The sequence below is a fragment of the Sminthopsis crassicaudata genome, chromosome 4, assembly GCF_048593235.1.
Source record: "Sminthopsis crassicaudata isolate SCR6 chromosome 4, ASM4859323v1, whole genome shotgun sequence".
Classification (NCBI taxonomy): Eukaryota; Metazoa; Chordata; class Mammalia; order Dasyuromorphia; family Dasyuridae; genus Sminthopsis; species Sminthopsis crassicaudata.
The window spans coordinates 468,237,625-468,256,293 of record NC_133620.1 but is presented as its reverse complement, the minus strand read 5'-3'; the positions used below and the strand labels follow the sequence as shown (position 1 = coordinate 468,256,293).

The 18,669-nt window shown below is 41.2% G+C and overlaps 1 protein-coding gene across 1 annotated transcript in view; it reads right to left on the bottom strand.

Moving 5' to 3' along the window:
• The window catches only part of DGKG (diacylglycerol kinase gamma), a 213,458-nt gene that overhangs the window by 30,249 nt on the left and 164,540 nt on the right, over positions 1 to 18,669 (bottom strand). Inside the window, exon 36 of the mRNA XM_074264238.1 lies at positions 801 to 996. Within this exon, the coding sequence (XP_074120339.1) occupies positions 801 to 996 (196 nt within the window). The remainder of the gene's footprint in view (positions 1 to 800; positions 997 to 18,669) is intronic.

Here is an 18,669-nt window from a genome sequence, read left to right as displayed (position 1 = left end):
TTAATCTATAATCAGATGATCCTGTTACTTTCCAAGATGACCCGGTAGAATGTTTCCCGTACATTGAGCTAAAACTTAACTGTTATTTCTACCCAATCATTCTTATTCTGCCTTCTGGTCCCCGCAACAGCAAGTCTCAGCCTCTTTCCCAGGCTAGTCCTTCAAATACTTCATGAAGGGCTTAATAAATTCTTTTTTATTCCTTCATTTATCTATTCAAAGAAAACTATCCCATTTCCCTTAAGTCTTCTCAAAGCTAAGTGGATCTGTCACTTTCACATGTTCCTTATGGAGTAATGGTCTCCAGTTCCCTTCAGAGTTTGGTGTTCTTTGGTAATTTCGTCTAAGAGAATGACAATAATAATAAGACAATATACCCAAACTCTTCCTTCCTTCCTTCCTTCCTTCCTTCCTTCCTTCCTTCCTTCCTTCCTTCCTTCCTTCCTTCCTTCCTTCCTTCCTTCCTTCCTTCCTTCCTTCCTTCCTTCCTTCCTTCCTTTCTCTCTTTCTTTCTTTCTCTCTCTTCTTTTCTCTTTCTCTCTCTTCTTTTTTTTTTTTTTTTTGGTGGCAATTGGGGTTCAGTGACTTGCCCAAGGTCACACAGCCAGGAAATGCTAAGTGTCCGAGGCCAGATTTGAACTCAGGATCTCCTAACTTCAGGGCTGATGCTCTATCCACTATGCTACCTAGCTGCTCCCTAAAGCAGTTCTTAGGAGAAATTTTATATCTTTATATCTTCCAAGTCTAATATGATGATTGCCATCTTCCATCTGCCCACGATTATTAGAACGTTATCTTACCTTGGATGCAGAACTTCAGCTCTTTTGGGTCCGTGGTTGTTTCTATGGGAGCTTTCTCTGAGATCTTCCCTGCTGTGGGTGGTCTCTGTCTTTTGGTCTCTCCCCAAAGGTTGGTACCCCCATACATGCTGGGAATGTTGAGTATTGCAATGCCCTCCAACAAGGTGCTTTTGAGGTCCAGGGTGATGCCGTCGCACTGTGGGGGAGAGCAACAGTCAGGGGCCGGCTCTTTGGGATGCTTGGGTTCAAAGGTGTGCACAGAGTATAAGTTCACATTATCTGGACGGTGCACATGTGCATGCATGGACACAACACACATTCACACACACACACACTCACACACACACACACACACACACACACACACACACACACACACACACAGGCTGTAAGTCAGCTTTCCAAGGTGAACGCCCATGGTAACAGAGGCAACAGGAATTCCAGCCTAGGAGTCAAGTCAATTCTTGCCTCGATTTTTCATTACTGTGAGGAAACCTGATGTCTTTGGCCAAGTATACAAAGGGGGATCACACATTGTTAGGGTTGAGGGATCCATGTGACAGGGACAGCTGCTGAGTGCATTAGTGCAGAGTTCTAGGCATGGAATCAGGAATACTCTTCCTGAGTTCAAATCCTGCCTCAGATACTTCCTAGTTTGTGACCCTGGGCAAGTCACTTAACCCTGTTTGCCTCAGTTTCCTCATCTGTAAAATGAGCCGGAGAAGGCCATGGCCAGCCCCTCCAGTATCTCTGCCAAGAAACCCCCAAAGGGGTTTGTGAAGAGTCAGACAGGACTAAACAAAAACAACAAATTTCTGTGTACCTAGAACCACCATATTCCCAGTCATAGAATCTCAGAATCTTCTGGTTGAAAGGAGTCCAGAAACCCCCTTAGTTCAAACCATGTCCAACCAAGAATCTCTTTTCAAGAGTTCTTACCCTGACCAATGGCCTTTCACCCTGTGTTGGAAGACTTTTTGCTCCCCCTTCTTCCCTAGGGAGGAGAAAATCCACATCTCATTCCACTTTTGGACACCTCTTACTGTTAAGAAATTTGTCTTCAAGTTGAGACTTTCTTTGCCTCTGAAATTTCGTCCTGATGCTCCTACTCGCATATTTTGGGACAAAGACCGAATACATTTAATGCCTCTTCCATAGCAGATAATTGGAGACAGAGTCCATATTGCCCATAAACCCTTTTTAAAAAACTTTCCTTCTCTAGCCTACAGAATTTTACTTCCTTCAACCCATTTTCTTGTGGCTTGAACGCGCGGTCCTTCCCTGGCCTGGTCGCATTTCTCTGGGCATTCTCCAGTATTCTTCCTGAAATGTGGCAAGCAAATCCTGAAGACTTAGGATCGGCCCATCTTGACCCGACCATCGTTACTTTTGGACAGGTCTTTACTATCTATCACGTGCTTGGACTGTCATTGCCTCCTACCTAACCTCTACCCTCAGTGCAACTCACCCACATATCAGCTGAACAAAGTCATTTTTTCAGGGCGGCAATACAGGCCTGTAATCTCATTGTGGGGAACCTGGATGAGACAGTTCCCTCTTGCAACTGGGCGTTGAATTATTTATCAACTTACAGTCTTCTAAGGAAGCTTGGGGAACTTTAAGGGTTTGCCCGGGGTCACACAGGGAGAAGGTAGCCCATGACCCATGGTGCCAGGTCTCATTTTGATATCATGTTGAATTCAAATTTCAATTTAATACATTTTTTTTTAAGTATGGGCATTGGGGCAGCTAGGTGGTGCAGTGGATAGAGCACCGGCCCTGAAGTCAGGAGGACACTTAATGCATCCCAGTTGTGTGACCCTGGTCAAGTCACTTAACCCTCAGCAAAAAGGAAAAAAAAAGTATGGGCATGAATATAAATTCATTTGTAACAACGATGGACAGTTTGAGCAGTCTTGCTTCCTCCAGCAGAGAGAAATGTGAAAGATAAAGGAAAATTTGGCAGGGACTCCAACTAAGCTTAGCACAATGCCTGGCACACAGTAGGCATTGTATAAATGTTTATTGACGGACTATTCAAGAATGAAAGTAGAAGGATAGCAAAGAGAGGAAAACTGGAAAAGATCTGCCAGGATTTTATAACAAACTTTCCCCATAGCACTAGAACCACCGGCCACCATTGATCTCAAATGTCACATTTAGATATAATTATGCTGCTGTTGATTGTCTCTATCCTTCTCCAAGAGGCCCATGACATACAAGTGAATTGGATTTAAGTGAGGGAGCCTGGGCAAGGCCACCTGCCTCACCTCCCTCCATCTGGGTCCAACGGCCAGAGAGAGATCAGGACGCCTGGAAATAGTCCCGGATGCCATGGGAGACCTTGGCCTTTTTAAGCTAAGTGCTTATGGAAGGGGTATAAAGGTCACCGAATGAGACCAAATGTGAGGAAACACGACATCCTTGGCCAAGGATACAAGGTGGAGATCACACCTTGTTAGAGCGTTGAGGGGTCCATTCACAAGATATCTAAAGGACGGGAAGGAGAGAAGACACGTCAAGGTCAAAGATGGCGGACACGGTCACTGATCTTGGGATCACAGAGTCCCAGTTGGAGGTCAGACCCTTCATGGTGCAGGTGAGGGATAAGCAAGTGAAATGACTTGTCCAAAGTCACCTGGTAAGGAAGGATTGAGGTGAGCTCAGAAAGCAGGTCTCCTTGCCTCTCAGTCCTGGGTCTTGTTATTCACTGTGCTCCTCTAACAAGATATGGGAAAAAATGAAGAATGAATGACAAAGGATTAATCCAGGGGGATGAATGCAAAGAGATGGAGGGGGACAGATTGGGAGGATCCTCCTGCTGGATCCCTCCGCCATTTCCCAAAGCTTTGAGCTACCACTTGTCCCAAACCACGTCTCATCTGTGAGTTGGAGTCCCTTTAATTTCCTCCAGAATCCCAGCTTGCCTCAAGCCTTGGAGAAGCCCTGCTCTCTGCTGGGTGAATGTAAGGGAGAGGAAAATGGAGGGGAGGAGCAGGGCCTGTTCCCTGGGCTTCACTGGACTGTCCTTATCCTGCTCCATTTCCATGACATCACCCAGTTCCCCCTGCCCATCTTGGGGCCTGGGCTTCAGGCGGCAGCATGTGGAAGGCAGGGGGGAGGGGATGAAGGCTGGCTCCCTTCCCGAGCCCGGAAAAGCTCAGGAATTTGTGCTATGAGGAGGCCCAGCTCTGCTCTCCCCCTGCGCGCAGTCGGTGGGCACACGGGCAGCTGTCCTGGGCCCTCAGCATCCGTCTCCTTTCCAAGGACAGCTCCTCCTGTTCGGGTTCCACTCCCTGCCAAGGATGAAGGGTTTGTTTTGTTGTGGGCTTGGTTGGTAGAGAGGTAACCAGGATCCAGGATGACAGAGGTCAGAGCGCGTTCCTCTGAAAGTCAAACGCTAGGGAGCTTCAGGCTGGGTCTGGGACGGTCCCCTCGTCCCCTCCCTCTTCATCTCCAATGTCCCTGTCACCTTGAAAAGTCTGGAGCTCTCCAGAGCAGCCAAACAACATGAAAAATACGTAGGAAAAAAGTTCAGATGGGGACACAAATGAGGCAATTTTGTCTCTACCTGACTAAATTTAATATATACTTAACCTCCCCCCCAAAAAATGTACATTAACAGAACTTATAAAGCTTTATATACAATCCTTTTGCTTTTGATCTTTCTATATTGGAATATTTGTATTGGAAGAAATAACTAATCAATAAACAAGCAACTATTAAATATCTACAATGACCAGAACTCAGGATAAAAGGATGAAAATGTTTATCAGTGAAAAGTAACTTCATACTTTTTTTTTTTTTTCCCCTGAGGCTGGGGTTAAGTGACTTGCCCAGGGTCACACAGCTAGGAAGTGTTAAGTGTCTCAGACCAGATTTGAACTCCGGTCCTGAATTCAGGGCTGGTGCTCTATCCACTGCGCCCCCTAGCTGTCCCGAGTAACTTCATACTTAAAAAAAAATCTATTATATTAAGGAGAATGACAAATTGATTTCTATTAGGGATTTATTCTCGCCCTTTCTTCCTCAATCCCTTCCCCCAGCCACAATGGCGGCAGTGGTACGTGGGAAGGGAGGGCTGGGAGATGGTGGTGCAGGTGGAGGCGAGTGGAAGGTGGTGAATAGAACTCAGGGCCCTTCCATGGCCTAAACCCTGGCAGTACGCATGTTCTCCAATTCTCTCTGTTGATGACCTGAAAAAGATGGCTCTTTTGAACTCCTGTGGGACAGTTTCCTCGGCCGAAAGCCTTCAACTATTCCATTTTTAAAGGTCTCCAGAGAAAGACAGTCTACAACTTTCTATGATGACCTATTTCAATATTTAGCATTTTTTTTGGTCAGGAGATCAGTTCCCCCTCCCCCCCATCTGATCTTTTGTCCCAAGACAACTCAGCAGTCTGACTTCTCTCCTAGCTCTCTCCAGAAACCTATGGGTAGAATATTTATTCCTATTAAAATCATCTTGTTAGATTCAGTCCATCATTCTATCCTGTCAAGACATTTTTGGATACTGAGTCTATCCTCTACTATGTTAGCTGTCCCTCCAGGTTTCACTTTGTCTGCACATTTGTTGATTTTTTTTGAAGCCCCAAATCATTATTTTAATGTTGATGAATTATGAGATATGATAGTTCTTATATGTTGTACAGTTATACAATATATGGAGTATATAAAAAACTCTAAAATATTTTTAAAAATTATTTTGTTGTTTTTTTTTTTGTTTGTTTGTTTTTTGTTGAGGCAATTGGGGTTAAGTGACTTGTCCAAAGTCACACAGCCAGGAAGTGTTAAGTATCTGAGGTCAAATTTGAACTCAGGACTTCCTGACTTTGGGGCTGGTGTGCTATCCATTGCACCAATTAGCTATTTTGAAAAATTCTACAGCCAAACAGAAAATATAACTCTTGTTTCCAATAAGCCCAATTCAAAACTATACCTCACACTTATTTTCTAGGACTAGAAGATCTTCCATTGTTGTAATTAATATAATAACTCCTATATTTTCTTTTTTTTTTCTCATCCCATTCTCAGATCACCATTATTTGTTATAGTCATCATAGAGAGAGGAACTTCATACATTTTCTCCATTCTTTGGTTTTCATTTGATTTGGGGTTCTGTGATTCTTTTTGCAAAATGAATTTCCATCAACGTCTACAAATCCAATTCAATTCCAAATGATTTAGGGCTCCTTCAATATCGCAAAGATCTTCAAATTGAACATAAACTAGTTCTTTTGGATAGTGATACACATCAACTATGAGACAAGAACGACTCAATTCCAAGCACATGTCTTCGGATCTGGAATTGTCAGCCATATTCGTTATCCACAGGTGCGTGTTGTTCAAGAACAGGTCGGGGAACATGGCGGTGGGGAGTGGAGCCCAAGGCACTAATGGATGAACCCAAATTATCTCATTTGCAAATTGGACACATTTCCTTTCTCCACATCCAACTCATTGACAAGATCATTAACTAGCCCAGGGACAAGATTTCTGCAGCACATCTCTACAGACCCAGTTCTTCATTGACATTGACTAAATCTGTTGTTTGCTCTTCATTCTCCAAGAGCCCCATGACATCAGGAGGCAATGTCCTAATATGCAAGTGAGTTGGATTTAATTAGGGATGGGCTGTGCAGAGTCACCAGTCTCACTTTGTCCTCTAGAGTCATCTGGGTCCAGTGACCAGATATTGTTTAGGAGGACTAGAAATGGCCCTAGATGCTTGGTCTTTAACTAGGTCTTTAACAGGTCTCAGAAAAAATCATTTGACCACTTCTGAAATCACCTCCCTGTGGGTTAGGTGCTATTATCAACCCTTTTTTTTACAATGGAGAAAATGGAGATAAGCAGAGGTTGATATTCTCACGCCACCCATTTCTCCTATCCTTATCCCAAGAATAGAATGAGAAATTTCATCAATGCTTCGTTGAAATCATAACAGATTATGTTCATAGCATTTCCCTTAGTTTGGAGTCTAGAAATTAGCAAAAAGAAATAGAATGAGCAGAAAATGACCTATTCTGTTTTCTTTTAGTTTTCTTTTTTAAAATAGTATTTTATTTTTCCAAATACATGCAAAGACAGTTTTCAACATTCACTCTACAAAACCTTATATTCCAAATTTTTCTCCCTCTCTCCCTTCTTCCCTCTTCCCTAAACTGCAATCAGATATAGATTAAAGATGTTCAATTCTTCTAAATATATTTCTATATCCTTCATGCTGCACAAGAAAAATCAGATGAAATAGGAAAAAAAAAACACGGGAAAGAAAAAAAAATAAGCAAGCAAACAACAAAAGAGATGAACATACTACGCTTTGATCCATATTTAATCTCCATAATTCTCTCTCTGGATTTGGATGGCACTTTTCAGAAAATGACCTGTCCTTGATCAAATCATAGAGGTACTTTGTAACCTTTGCTTTCTTTTCTAAGTATTCGCAAACATTCCTTTAATATTATATTCTAGAATGTTGCTAAGAATAGAAGTCAAGTCCACTGATCTATAGTTTAAAGACTCCATCATTTTCTCCTTTTTGAAAGACAAGATGGGTTTTGTTCTTTAGAGCTATGGCCCCCAACCTTGTTCTCTTAGATTATAGAATCAACTTCTCTGGATATATATTGTTTCTCCCTATAAAATATAAGTGCTCTTATGTCAGAGACTCATATTTTTGTCTTTATAACTTTAGTACCTACCATCGTGAGTGCTATATTTTTTTGCTGTTCTGGATGTGCGGTTCTGTTGGTCTGAGTAATTCCTAGTGATGAAACTTGCTCTTCCAAAAGAGGCTGGCAACTATTCTGCAACTTATAGTCATAGAAAGTTGTCCAGGGGATAATTTTCTAAGATTATTAAGCAACTTTTTCAGAGCCCCACCACCAGTCGGTGTCATTCTAAGGCTGATTCTTTAAAACCATAAAATTATATCTGAGGCAAAATAGTCCCAAAGAGCGCAAAGCCCAGCTTCTTTTCATCAGCCTGAAACATTAAAAAATTAAAAAAAAACTTTTTAAAAGAGAGGAAAGGAAAGAATCACAATGCAAATCACAAAAAGAAAAAGATGGGATAAAATGAGCTAACAACAAAAAAGAGGCCATGATATAATGAATAAATATTGTAGGTCAAAAACAATTCTAGCAATACTTCCTTGTAGGAAAAACAATACTACCTATTGTTGTGGCACAGTTCTCTTTTATTGTCCTGACTCAGTTTTCCTCAATTGTTCTACCTCAATTTCCTTAATTGTTTCTGCCTCAGTTTCCCTAAATTGCTCTGCCTGAGTTTCCCTAATTGTCCTGACTCAGTTTCCCTAATTGTTCTGCCTCAATCTCCTTAATTGCACTCTATAACTCTAAGGTTATAAATTGTCAATGTGTAAACTCAGAAAGGGGGACTCCAGATATTATGTCTGTAGTCAGATACTTTCTTAACTCCTAGTTTGTTAGAATTTATGGTCCTACCTCTCAACCTGTCAGAACTGAATTAATGGTTCCTGCCTGGAGATTCCCACTCACCAGAGTTTGGACTCCACCCCCCTGCCTTTGTTTAGCTACTGTGTATAAATATGTCATTGAGAACTCCAATGGGCTGCTGGATGCTGGATTCTTGGAGACAATAGTCTCATTCAGCCTTGGGATCAAACCATGGATCCATTTGGTCCCAGTAAATCTCTCTCTTCCAAATAAAATATTAAAAACTCTCCAATCTCTATCTTGCCTCAGTTTCTCCGGCATCACATTATATCTACAGAAATTGTCTTGGAATAAGTATGATTTAATGTTGGATTAAAGAACTAAAAGAAGAAATAAAGAAATTAACCAAAAATAAAACTCTCAAGAAGACTAAAAAAAAAGATGATGAAATCAACTGTTTAGGACAAATCATAGGAATCTCACTAAAGCAGTGGACTCTCAAAACTACATTGGCATATTTAGAATTCAAAAAATGCAGAGATGAAGCAAAAAAAAAATCAGGAAAAAAATCAAAAGATGGTAAAATGTGGTTAAGATCTCTATAAGCCAAAGACACTGACCTTGAAAATAGAACTAAGTGATACATTCAGAAAATTATTGTTCTAGAAAAAAAAGGTAAAAAACCAAAATGATGAGAACAATTATTATATTAATATAGTAACATTTACATAGCATGTTATTTTGGAAGTAAGATTCCATACATAAAAGCATTTCATACCTTTGAGAAGAATGGGAGGAAGAATGACAAACTTATTTGATTTGGGCAAAGGGAGTGCAAAAAGTGAATTAAAATAGAAGTGGAATCAAGTAATATGGGCTTGGACTGGATAGTAGGATGGGGAGTGATGATAGTATCTATGTAAGAAGTGTCTGTGGAGGGCATTTAGAAGGCGCATTAAATAGAGCACTGCTCCTAAAGTCAGAAGAACTTGAGTTCAAATCCTACCTTAACACTTACTAGTTGTGTGATCCTGGGCAAGTCACTTCCAATTACCTCACCAACAGAAAAAAAAGTTTGGGATCAAATTATTTCAAGCAATATAGATGGAAGCGACATGGCACTGATATTTTTTCAGATAATATGATTTTATTGGAGGAGGGGACAAATTTAACTATTTTAACTTTGAAAGGTAAAGGGATAATTTTTCTGAATTGAATCACTTATTGATTTGTAGTGATATTCAGATGGTCAGGGACAACCACGGTGGGTGTTCTATATCTCAACATTTGTGTAATTTTGCACCCTAATGAACTACAAGTCCCTGGAGAGCAAGAAATGCCTTGTTTTTATCTTTGTAGTTTTCTTCAGTTCCATTTTTGCCTGTTCTGGAAGTACATCTAGGATTGGCCGAGATGTGAAAATCCTAAGTGTGGTGATTCCATTCTCCCTGATGGTGAAAAGAATTTGTCATCATTCTTACCATCTGTTTGTTGACCTCCTGCCAATTTCATCTACAATTTCCCCAGAGATGACTTTATTTAGTTTTTAATTCCAGTATTCTATTGGTATCTTTTTTTGTGTCCAGTATTCTATTGGTACCTTTTTTGTGTGTGTGTCATTGAATTCTTGGGCATTCTGGGAAAGCCTTTGGCCCCCTTTTCAGAATAATATTTTGAAATGCATTAAATACAAAGGAATATAAAGAAATCATTTCTATATCAGGATCAAAATCTTTTTTAAAAAAATTAGAAGTTCATGGACCCTAGGTTACAAACTCTTGCCTTAAGAGAGTGACCTAGAACATTGAAAAGTTTAATGATTTTTCCCAGAGTCAAGATGTATCAGACAGAGGCACATCCACTGCTTGTTTAGTGATTCAGAAAACCACCACACTGTTTTATTGTATTTTTATTTACTTTGTAAAATTCCATTTTAATCTCATTTAATCTGGTTTGAGCCACTCAGGAATGTTGAAAGAGTGGGAATTGGACACCTTTGTCTCTGTGTGTGTGTGTTTATATACATATGTGAGTATATACACATATCCATTTATATATATATATATATATACACACACATATGTGAATGTTTACATATGGTATAAACATATATATATATATAATTTACATGTATACATATACAAGTATACTTGTGTGTGTATCTATCTATCACTTACCTAACTATCTACCAATTTATCTATCTATCTGGATATAGAGTTGGATTTAGAATCACAAAGCCTGATCTTCCTGAGTTCAAGTTCAGTCTCAGTCACTAATAAGTGTACAAACCTGGGCCAGTCACTTAACTCTATTTGCCTCAGTTTCCTCATCTGTAAAATGAGCTGGAGAAGGGAATGGCCACTCACTCCATTGCAAGGAAATTTGCAATGAGGTTTTGTTAAGTGGCACTCTGTGGCCCGGATGGCCCTAGATGTGGCCTGGGATAGAGCTTCTAGAGTATGTTTTCTTTCTCTGCCCATTCTCTCTGCCAGTGCCAGGCCAGCTCAATGGTGCCTTTGAAAGGGCACAGCTGGCAGGGGTGTGGGCCAGGAGCTTGGACCCAGAACACTGTGCTGGTTGAGGGGAGGAAAAAGGAGGGGGAGGCTTCATTCATCTCCAAAGTAGGAGCTCCATTCATTTCCAAGGCGGGGGGCTCCAAAACAAAACTGCTGTTTCTCCGTATTCTTGGCTCCTGCCTCAGAACTGAATGAAGGGCAAAGCTATGACATCTTCCCTCTTCCCCCATGTCACCCTCCCCAATTTAAAGTCCTGGCAGGCTAGCGGTTTTGCTCAGGAGGAAGAGTAAATATACCTTAGGGGATGTTTGGGCAGCTCCTGTGAGAAAGGGAAACTTTTCATTTAGAAAGAGAAGGCTCAGCCTGTCTCCAAGAGCGTGTCAGAGAGGGAGCTCAGAGAAGGGAAGGGTGGTATAATGGTTAGTGCAGTGGGCTTGTAATTAGGTACTGTAGTAGAGAAGGTTTGATTTCTAAGCCTCCTTGAACATTCATTAGGGGACCCTGGGCAGATTTGCCTTTCTAAATCTCAGTTTCTTCATTTGGACAATGAGGTGGTCCCTTGTAGATCTAGATCCATCACTCGATGATGCTCCTCTGCCACATTAGCTGCATGACCCAGGTAGGTTATTTAATACGTCCAGGTCTCAGTTTCCTCATCTGGGAAAGGAGGAGAGCAGAGTGGCCAAGATGGCCTCCAAAGTCCCTTCTTCCAAAGTCCCTTCCGGCTCTCCCAACAGTTGGAGCTCTGGTGTGAGAGGATCTAGGATTCTGCCCCAGTTGCTTCATCACTGAGCCCCTTCCAATGATCTCATAAACAAGGGACCAACATGTGCCCCCTCACTTCTCAAGTGTGGGAAAGAGGTGGGAGAAGCTGGCATTTCCTGGCTCTGGATCACTTAGCCCAGGCTCTCCTCCACTTTCAAAGATCTTAGCAACAATTCATGTGGGCATGAAAGTCTCTGGCCAGATTTGGAGCGCCAGGAACCAAGGAATAAGGCGGCAATGCTCCGGACATGCTGCGGAATTGGGAGCAGAAGCAAATCGGAGGATGCTGGGTATCCCAAACGCTCCAGACGCTTAGAATAGATAATGTGGATCCCTTGACACAGAAGGCTTCTATTGACGTGTTTGGGGTGTATGTGTGAAATTGGCAGAATGTTAGTTGTTTTTTTTCTTCACAGCAATGGGGAGAGGGCCCCCAGACCCCAAAGAAGGCATTCTAACTCACTCAATAGCTAAGTCACCAGTTCTAGAATAGAAATGTACCCAGAGGTATCATGGAAGATTTCTGGATCCCAGATTCAGAGGCTTAGAACTAGAAGCTACTTTGTAGAAGCTAAATTAATTTTGCATATATTTTGGGGGTTGTGATTGAGAACTTGCTTTGTAGTCAGGTCTGCTTTAGATGATGTCCAGTTGCTAAGGGATAGCTAGGTGGTATAATGGTTAGTGCAGTGAGCTTGTAACCAGGACTCACTTCATGAGTTCAAATTTGGTCTCAGATACTTCCTAGCCCCTCAGTGTGACACTGAGCAAATCACTTAACTCTGTTTGCCTCAGTTTCCTCATCTGTCAAATGAATCAGAGAAGGCAAAGGCAAACCACTCTGGTATTTTTGCCAAGAAGACCCCAGATGGGGTCAAGAAGAGTCAAACATGATTGAAATGATAAAACTTTATGACGCTGGATAAATCATGTAGCTTTCCAGCTAAGAGGGGACCAATGATCTAAACTACAAATTGTAGAGCAGGTGCCAGTCTGTACTGGCAATCAATCACCATTTATTCTGTAATTACTATGTGCAAAGATAGCAATCATAGTGGGGAGATGTAGGAGGCTCTCATCAGCATTTATTAAGTGCTGACTATATGCAAAGATAGAAGGAAAATAATCTTAGATGGGGAGGTGTAGGAGGCTTTCATCAGCATTTATTAAGTGCTTACTGAGTTCAAAAATAGCAGTAATAGAAGGAAGATACTCTTAGATGGGGAGATGTAGGAGGCTCTCATCAGCATTTATTAAGTGCTTACTGAGTTCAAAAATAGCAGTAATAGAAGGAAGATAATCTTAGATGGGGAGTTGTAGGAGGCTCTCATCAGCATTTATTAAGTGCTGACTGAGTGCAAAGATAACAATAATGGAAAATAATCTTAGGTGGGGAGGTGCAGGAGATTCTCATCAGCATTTATTAAGTGCTTACTGAGTGCAAAGATAACAATAATGGAAGATAATCTTAGATGGAGAGATGTAGGAGGCTCTCATCTACATTTATTTAGTGCTTACTATGTGCAAAGATACCAAGAATAGAAGGAAAATTATTTTAGAGAAGTGTAGGAGGCTCTTATCAGCATTTATTAAGTGTTCACTGTGCAAAGATAGCAAAATAGAAGGAAGATAATTTTAGATGGGGAGGTGTAGGAAGCTTTCATCAGCATTGATTAAGTGCTTACTGAGTTCAAAGATAACAATAATGGAAGATAATCTTAGATGGGGAGATGTAGGAGGCTCTCTTCAGCATTTATTAAGTGTTTAGGGTGCAAAGATTCCAAGAATAGGAGGAAGTTAATCTTAGAGGGGGAGGTGTAGGAGATCAAGGAAAGATGAGACTGGGAAGACTTCTTCTTTCTTAAAAGAAGTCGGGTAGAGGGAGTCCCTACAATGTCAACAATGTAAACTGAAATTTTAGTTTTGGTTACAAAACAAGCAAACAGCTGTTGTCCATCTCTCACTCTTTTTTTGTTTCCTGTCTCTTGGATACATATGTATACTTAGATGGGAAGATATCACCCCCTATAGAATTTAAACTCCCAGAGGGTGGAGGCTGTTCCTGGAAGTGTGTCTCTGTAGCGCCAGTGCCTGGACAGGGCTGATGGATTGCCCAAAGCCTCTCTGATAGTAACGCAGCCCAAGCCCCCTTTTCTCCAAATGCAGCAGCTTCTTTCTGTAGAAGGCACATTTAAATCCTCGTCCTGATTTACCATTTAAATCTATTCTCTATTCCCAACGGATCATGTCTGTCCCTTCCTCTCACTTCAGGGCTCTGAAAATTCATCAGCAAGATGATAAATATGAAGAAATACAGAGGGTAAAGTGGGGAATGCTGGGAGGATTCACTTTTCAAATCGTGGCTATGACCTTGGTCAGGACTCAGTTTTGTCTTCTGTAAAATGGAGTGGGTGACCTAGATGGTGTCTAAGGTCCCTTCTAACGCTGACCCTATGACGCTTGTAAAAAGTTTACATGTTTACATACATACAAAAAGTTTACATACATACAAGTATGTCCCAGGAGAGCTTTGGAGGATTCTGCTGTTGTAAAGCGCTTGGCAAACATGAGATAGAATCAGAATGTATGAGTGTGAAGCGGGAGACAAAGGAATTAAAAAATGACAATGACAACAAAAATCTTGGAAAAGCAAAAGGGAAAATGTTGGTGAAGAGAGTGAATGAGAGAAGTGAAACAAGTGCGAACCCATCCGTAGGAAATGAAAAAGGAAGTTGAAGGGAAAGAAAGGCAGAGGTCAGCAACAGCAGGTTTGAAGTGAACATTTTTAAACCAGGATGTGACAGAAAAATCTTCTAATGCATAGTGGGCATCTTTCCCTTTTGTGGGGTGAGATGGGGAGGGGAACCCCCTTAGCCTCAGTTTTTACTTTTAAAATAAAAGGTTGAATTAGATGGCTTGGGCCAAGATCCCTTTCACTACTAAGTTGACCTTCTTATTCGTCTATTGGCTTACTGTTCTTGTGACCTTGCTTTACTTCCTTGGGCCTCAATTTGTTTATCTGTAAAATTCCTCCTCTTCCCCCCATTGGTCCTTTCCAGCTAGAGGTCTGAGATCCTATGTTAATTTGCCCTGGTTGTGTAATATGGACAAATCATAACCTTTCATTGCCCCAGCACTGAAGCAGCTATATAGTCCAAAGGCGAGTTTTGAGCTTGAAGTCAGGAAGACCTGAGTTCAAATTGTGCCCCAGATATTTATGAGTTGTGTGATCTTGGGAAAGACACTTATTCTCTGTTTGCCTCAGTTTCCTTGTCTGTAAAATGAAGATAATAATAGCATCTATCTTCAGGATTGTAGAGAGGATCAAATGAGTTGATTATAAAGCACGTCTTAATATATAATAGGTACTATATAAATGCTTATTTTCTTCCCTTCCCCCCAGGCAACATTATAAGATTGTTGCATAATGTATAATATTCTTTCTGCATTGAGAGAAGTTTCCTTATAAAAAATTCCCTGCCAATGAAATCATAGGTTCAGACCAAGAAAAAAAAATCATACAGACTATAAAACTTTGTTGGAAATGTGATCTCCTTGACGTATGTTTTCCTTCTAATGATGTAGATTTTCGATCCATTCACAATGTCTCATGTATTATCCTCTTTTCAGTTTCTTATGTTCTCTGGGGATCATTTGGCTTAGTTCAGTGAATTGGCAAGCTTTCTGTAAGCTTGATTTTCCTCTCGATTTCCATTGTTGTATGTGGTGGTAATGTTCATCATTTTCTACTATTGTCTTCCATGAGATTTTAGAAATGACCTTATGCCCTAAACAGATGTTGCCTTGCACTGCCATAATTCTCTGTTTTTAGTCTGAGATGGCTCTTTGAGCTTCCTCATTGCAGACACTGATTTACATGAGCAATGTAATGCAAATCCTTAGGAAATGGTGACATCCTCTGTCAATGTCCATTCTTTTATCCATTTCTCTCACACCCCCTTTTTTTTTTCTATCAATGGTTTATTTAAGCAGGTCAGATTAGCCTCTTTCATAACTTATTCCATGTTTTCAAGCTCTTATTTTTTCCATCTTTCTCTATCCTTGCAATCAAGTCACCATTATATTAAAACACATGCTGTTTAATTTGGCTTTTATTGAGTTCTTTGTAGATGTTGCTGGATGAACTGCAATTACGTAACTTCCTGACAGTCATTTCTTACAAATGTTCTTCATGAGTAATACAATCTAAGATGAACAAATTGTCCGTGAAACGATATTTTGGATAATCTATAAAGCCCCTCCTCCTTTATTTATGTCCCTAAGGAATGTCTGTGGGCCATCCATTCACCTAGCTGTAATCTTCTTTATTTTTTATCTTTATTTCCTTCCATGATTCAACTTCATTGGTCTAATTGGTGTTTCTCAAACATGGCACTCTATTTCCTGTTTTTCTGCCTTTGTACTGGTTAACCCCCCATATCTGGAATGTTTTGCTTCCTCGCACATCCCCTGGTTTCTTTCAAGTCTCAGGGACTTTTCCTAGTCTCTCTAGGTTTCTCAGTGAGAATACCTCTCATTTACTCCACTGTCTTCATGGGGACTGACTCTTGCACTGAACCGAGAAGCAAGCTTAGCTGATTCTATTCTCCATGTGGGAGAGATTGGAAAACCTACTTCCAGGAGAGTGGAATAATCTTAGAGTGTGGAGCATGTGAAGACATTCTGTAACTAGTTCTGCTTTGCTAACCATGTGGGTAGAAGAAGCCTTTTTGATTGGCTACTTGGCCAGAACTAGGAGGGTATTCAAAAAGGTTCTAGTTGCTGTTGACTTTCCCTCTTGGTTTGACCTTTGCTGATGAGAGACAATGCTAGAAGGAGAGAAGGCCTCCCCGTTGAGTCCAACATGAAGCCTTTTCTGGCTTCTGCATTTGGTCATTCTGATGAGAAGTAGGTAAGGGGTACCTAAATGAACTTAGGGTTAATTGAAGCTTAGTGGCAGGTTCAATGGAACCGTGGTGGCTAATTAGAGGAGCAGAGAAGACACTGGGGGTTACTGGAGAGACACAGAGTGCTCTGATTGACGGCACCCTCATGTACCTGGAACACTGGTCTGATGCCCATGGGGGGAATGAAGATGAATTCCATCGCCCTTAGCTCTCTCCCTTAGGCTCCCTTTGGATGGACGCAACTGGTTCCTATTTCTGAGCTCGCTTCCTTACTCAGCTATAAGTTGCTTTTTTTCCCCTTTCTGACCTAGTTTTCTTTCTTATAAACATCTGTGGTTAACTCAGACACAGATTGCTTTGTGTGTGCTGGTCCCAGGTCTGAGCATGGGGCATGGCAGCATTGGCAGCTCTGGCCACAGGGAAGGAAATCAATGAGGAAACTTCCTTCCTAGGTTAGGGCTGGAATCCCAATCCCTGCTCCACTGATAGAGCCTCTCTCTCCCTGGAGTGATCTGGCTAGACATTTATCCTATATTCTGTCACAACTTTATAAATTCTCCAGAGCAGAGTGGAAATAAAGCCTTAAAAAAAAAAAAACTGTTCTGTCTGGCCCTCCACTGGTCCAAACAGTCTTTCATTTGTTATTGACTGTAACCAGAGGTGTGGCAGGTTCCCAGCCCAAAGGGAAGGAGAGGAGAGAAGAGTTGGGGGAGCCTCTTTTTCCTTCAGAGAGACAGATGCATAAAACAGAGGAGAAGACAGATGTGGAAAGGCTCCACATTGAACTGATGCAATAATGCAGGTGGGTAGTTCTCACCTCCACCCATTTGTGGTTGGGAAGGGCAGTGAGGAGGGTCCTGTTAGCCATCCTTCCAAGCAATTCCCAGAGCTTTCTGTATATGTACACACACAGACACCCTCCCCACCCAAATGCATCTGTACAAGACCACAAATGTACACTTACTCTCACAATATAGATGTACATGCATATGTATAGGAACAGTATTGGGGAGGGAGAAGTCTGGACCTATTATTTCATTTGTATTGAAGAATTCTTTAAGTGAAAACTGCCTTCAGCTGAGGTGATCTGCTGTTAATTGATCATGTCACCCCCACTAAGTAAACTTCAATGGCTCCCTATTACTTCTGGGAGCACATACAAAATGCTATTTTTGCTATTTGAAGTCCTTCATAACTAAGTAAACTTCATTGGCTCCCTATTACCTCTGGGAGCAAATACAAAATACTATTTTTGCTATTTGAAGTCCTTCATAACTAAGTAAATTTCAATGGCTCCCTATTACCTCTGGGAGCAAATACAAAATACTATTTTTGCTATTTGAAGTCCTTCGTAACAGAGTCCCTTCTGACATCTCCTGCTTTTTACACCTCACTTCTCTATGGGTACTCTTTGATTCAGTGCCAAAGACCTCCTGGCTATTCCACCAAGACCCTCCATCTCTCAGCTCTGGATATTCTCCCCTGCCATCCCTCATGCCTGGGATGCTCCTCTACCTGCTGTTCTCCATGGCTTCCTTTAAATCATAACAAAATCCCTCCTTCTCCAGGAAGTCTTCCCAACTCCTCTCAATATTGATGTCTTCCCTCTTTTGCTTATTTCCTCAGCGACACTGAACTAGTGATGTCATTTTGGTCCTCTGGCCAATTAAAAGCTTGTTGTATACATTTGTTTCCAAGCTGTCCCCCCTCCCTCATTAGGTTGTAAGCTCCTCGAGGAACTTTTCTTTGCGTCTCCAGTGCTTATCATATACCTGACACCTCGTAGATGCTCAGAGGGGCACTGGGAGGTTAGGTGACCTGCCCAGAGTCACACAGCCAGGATTGGTCAAAGGCAGGATTTGAATTCTGCTCTTTTTGACCACGAGGACAACTTGACGTCTGCTAAGAAGTACTTGTCCTGTATGTTTATGTATGTGTGTGCACGTATGTTTTAGGTGGTTGTAAATCTGTATTTTATGTGTAGACATGTATGGTGCAATATATATTTGCACATACATGTGGTATTTATGTTTATGTGGGAATGTGTATGTATATGCACACACATGTATATATTGTATACAAGGATATGTCTGTATTTTATGTGTATGCACATATATGTATACATGTGTGTATTTGAATGTGTGTGTGTATAATAAAGATCTAAATCTCAATCAACCAATCAACAAGTATTTATTAAGTGGGCACCCCATGTCGGGCACCCAACTAGGATCCGGCTATGACTAAAGCCTTCCTTCCAGAC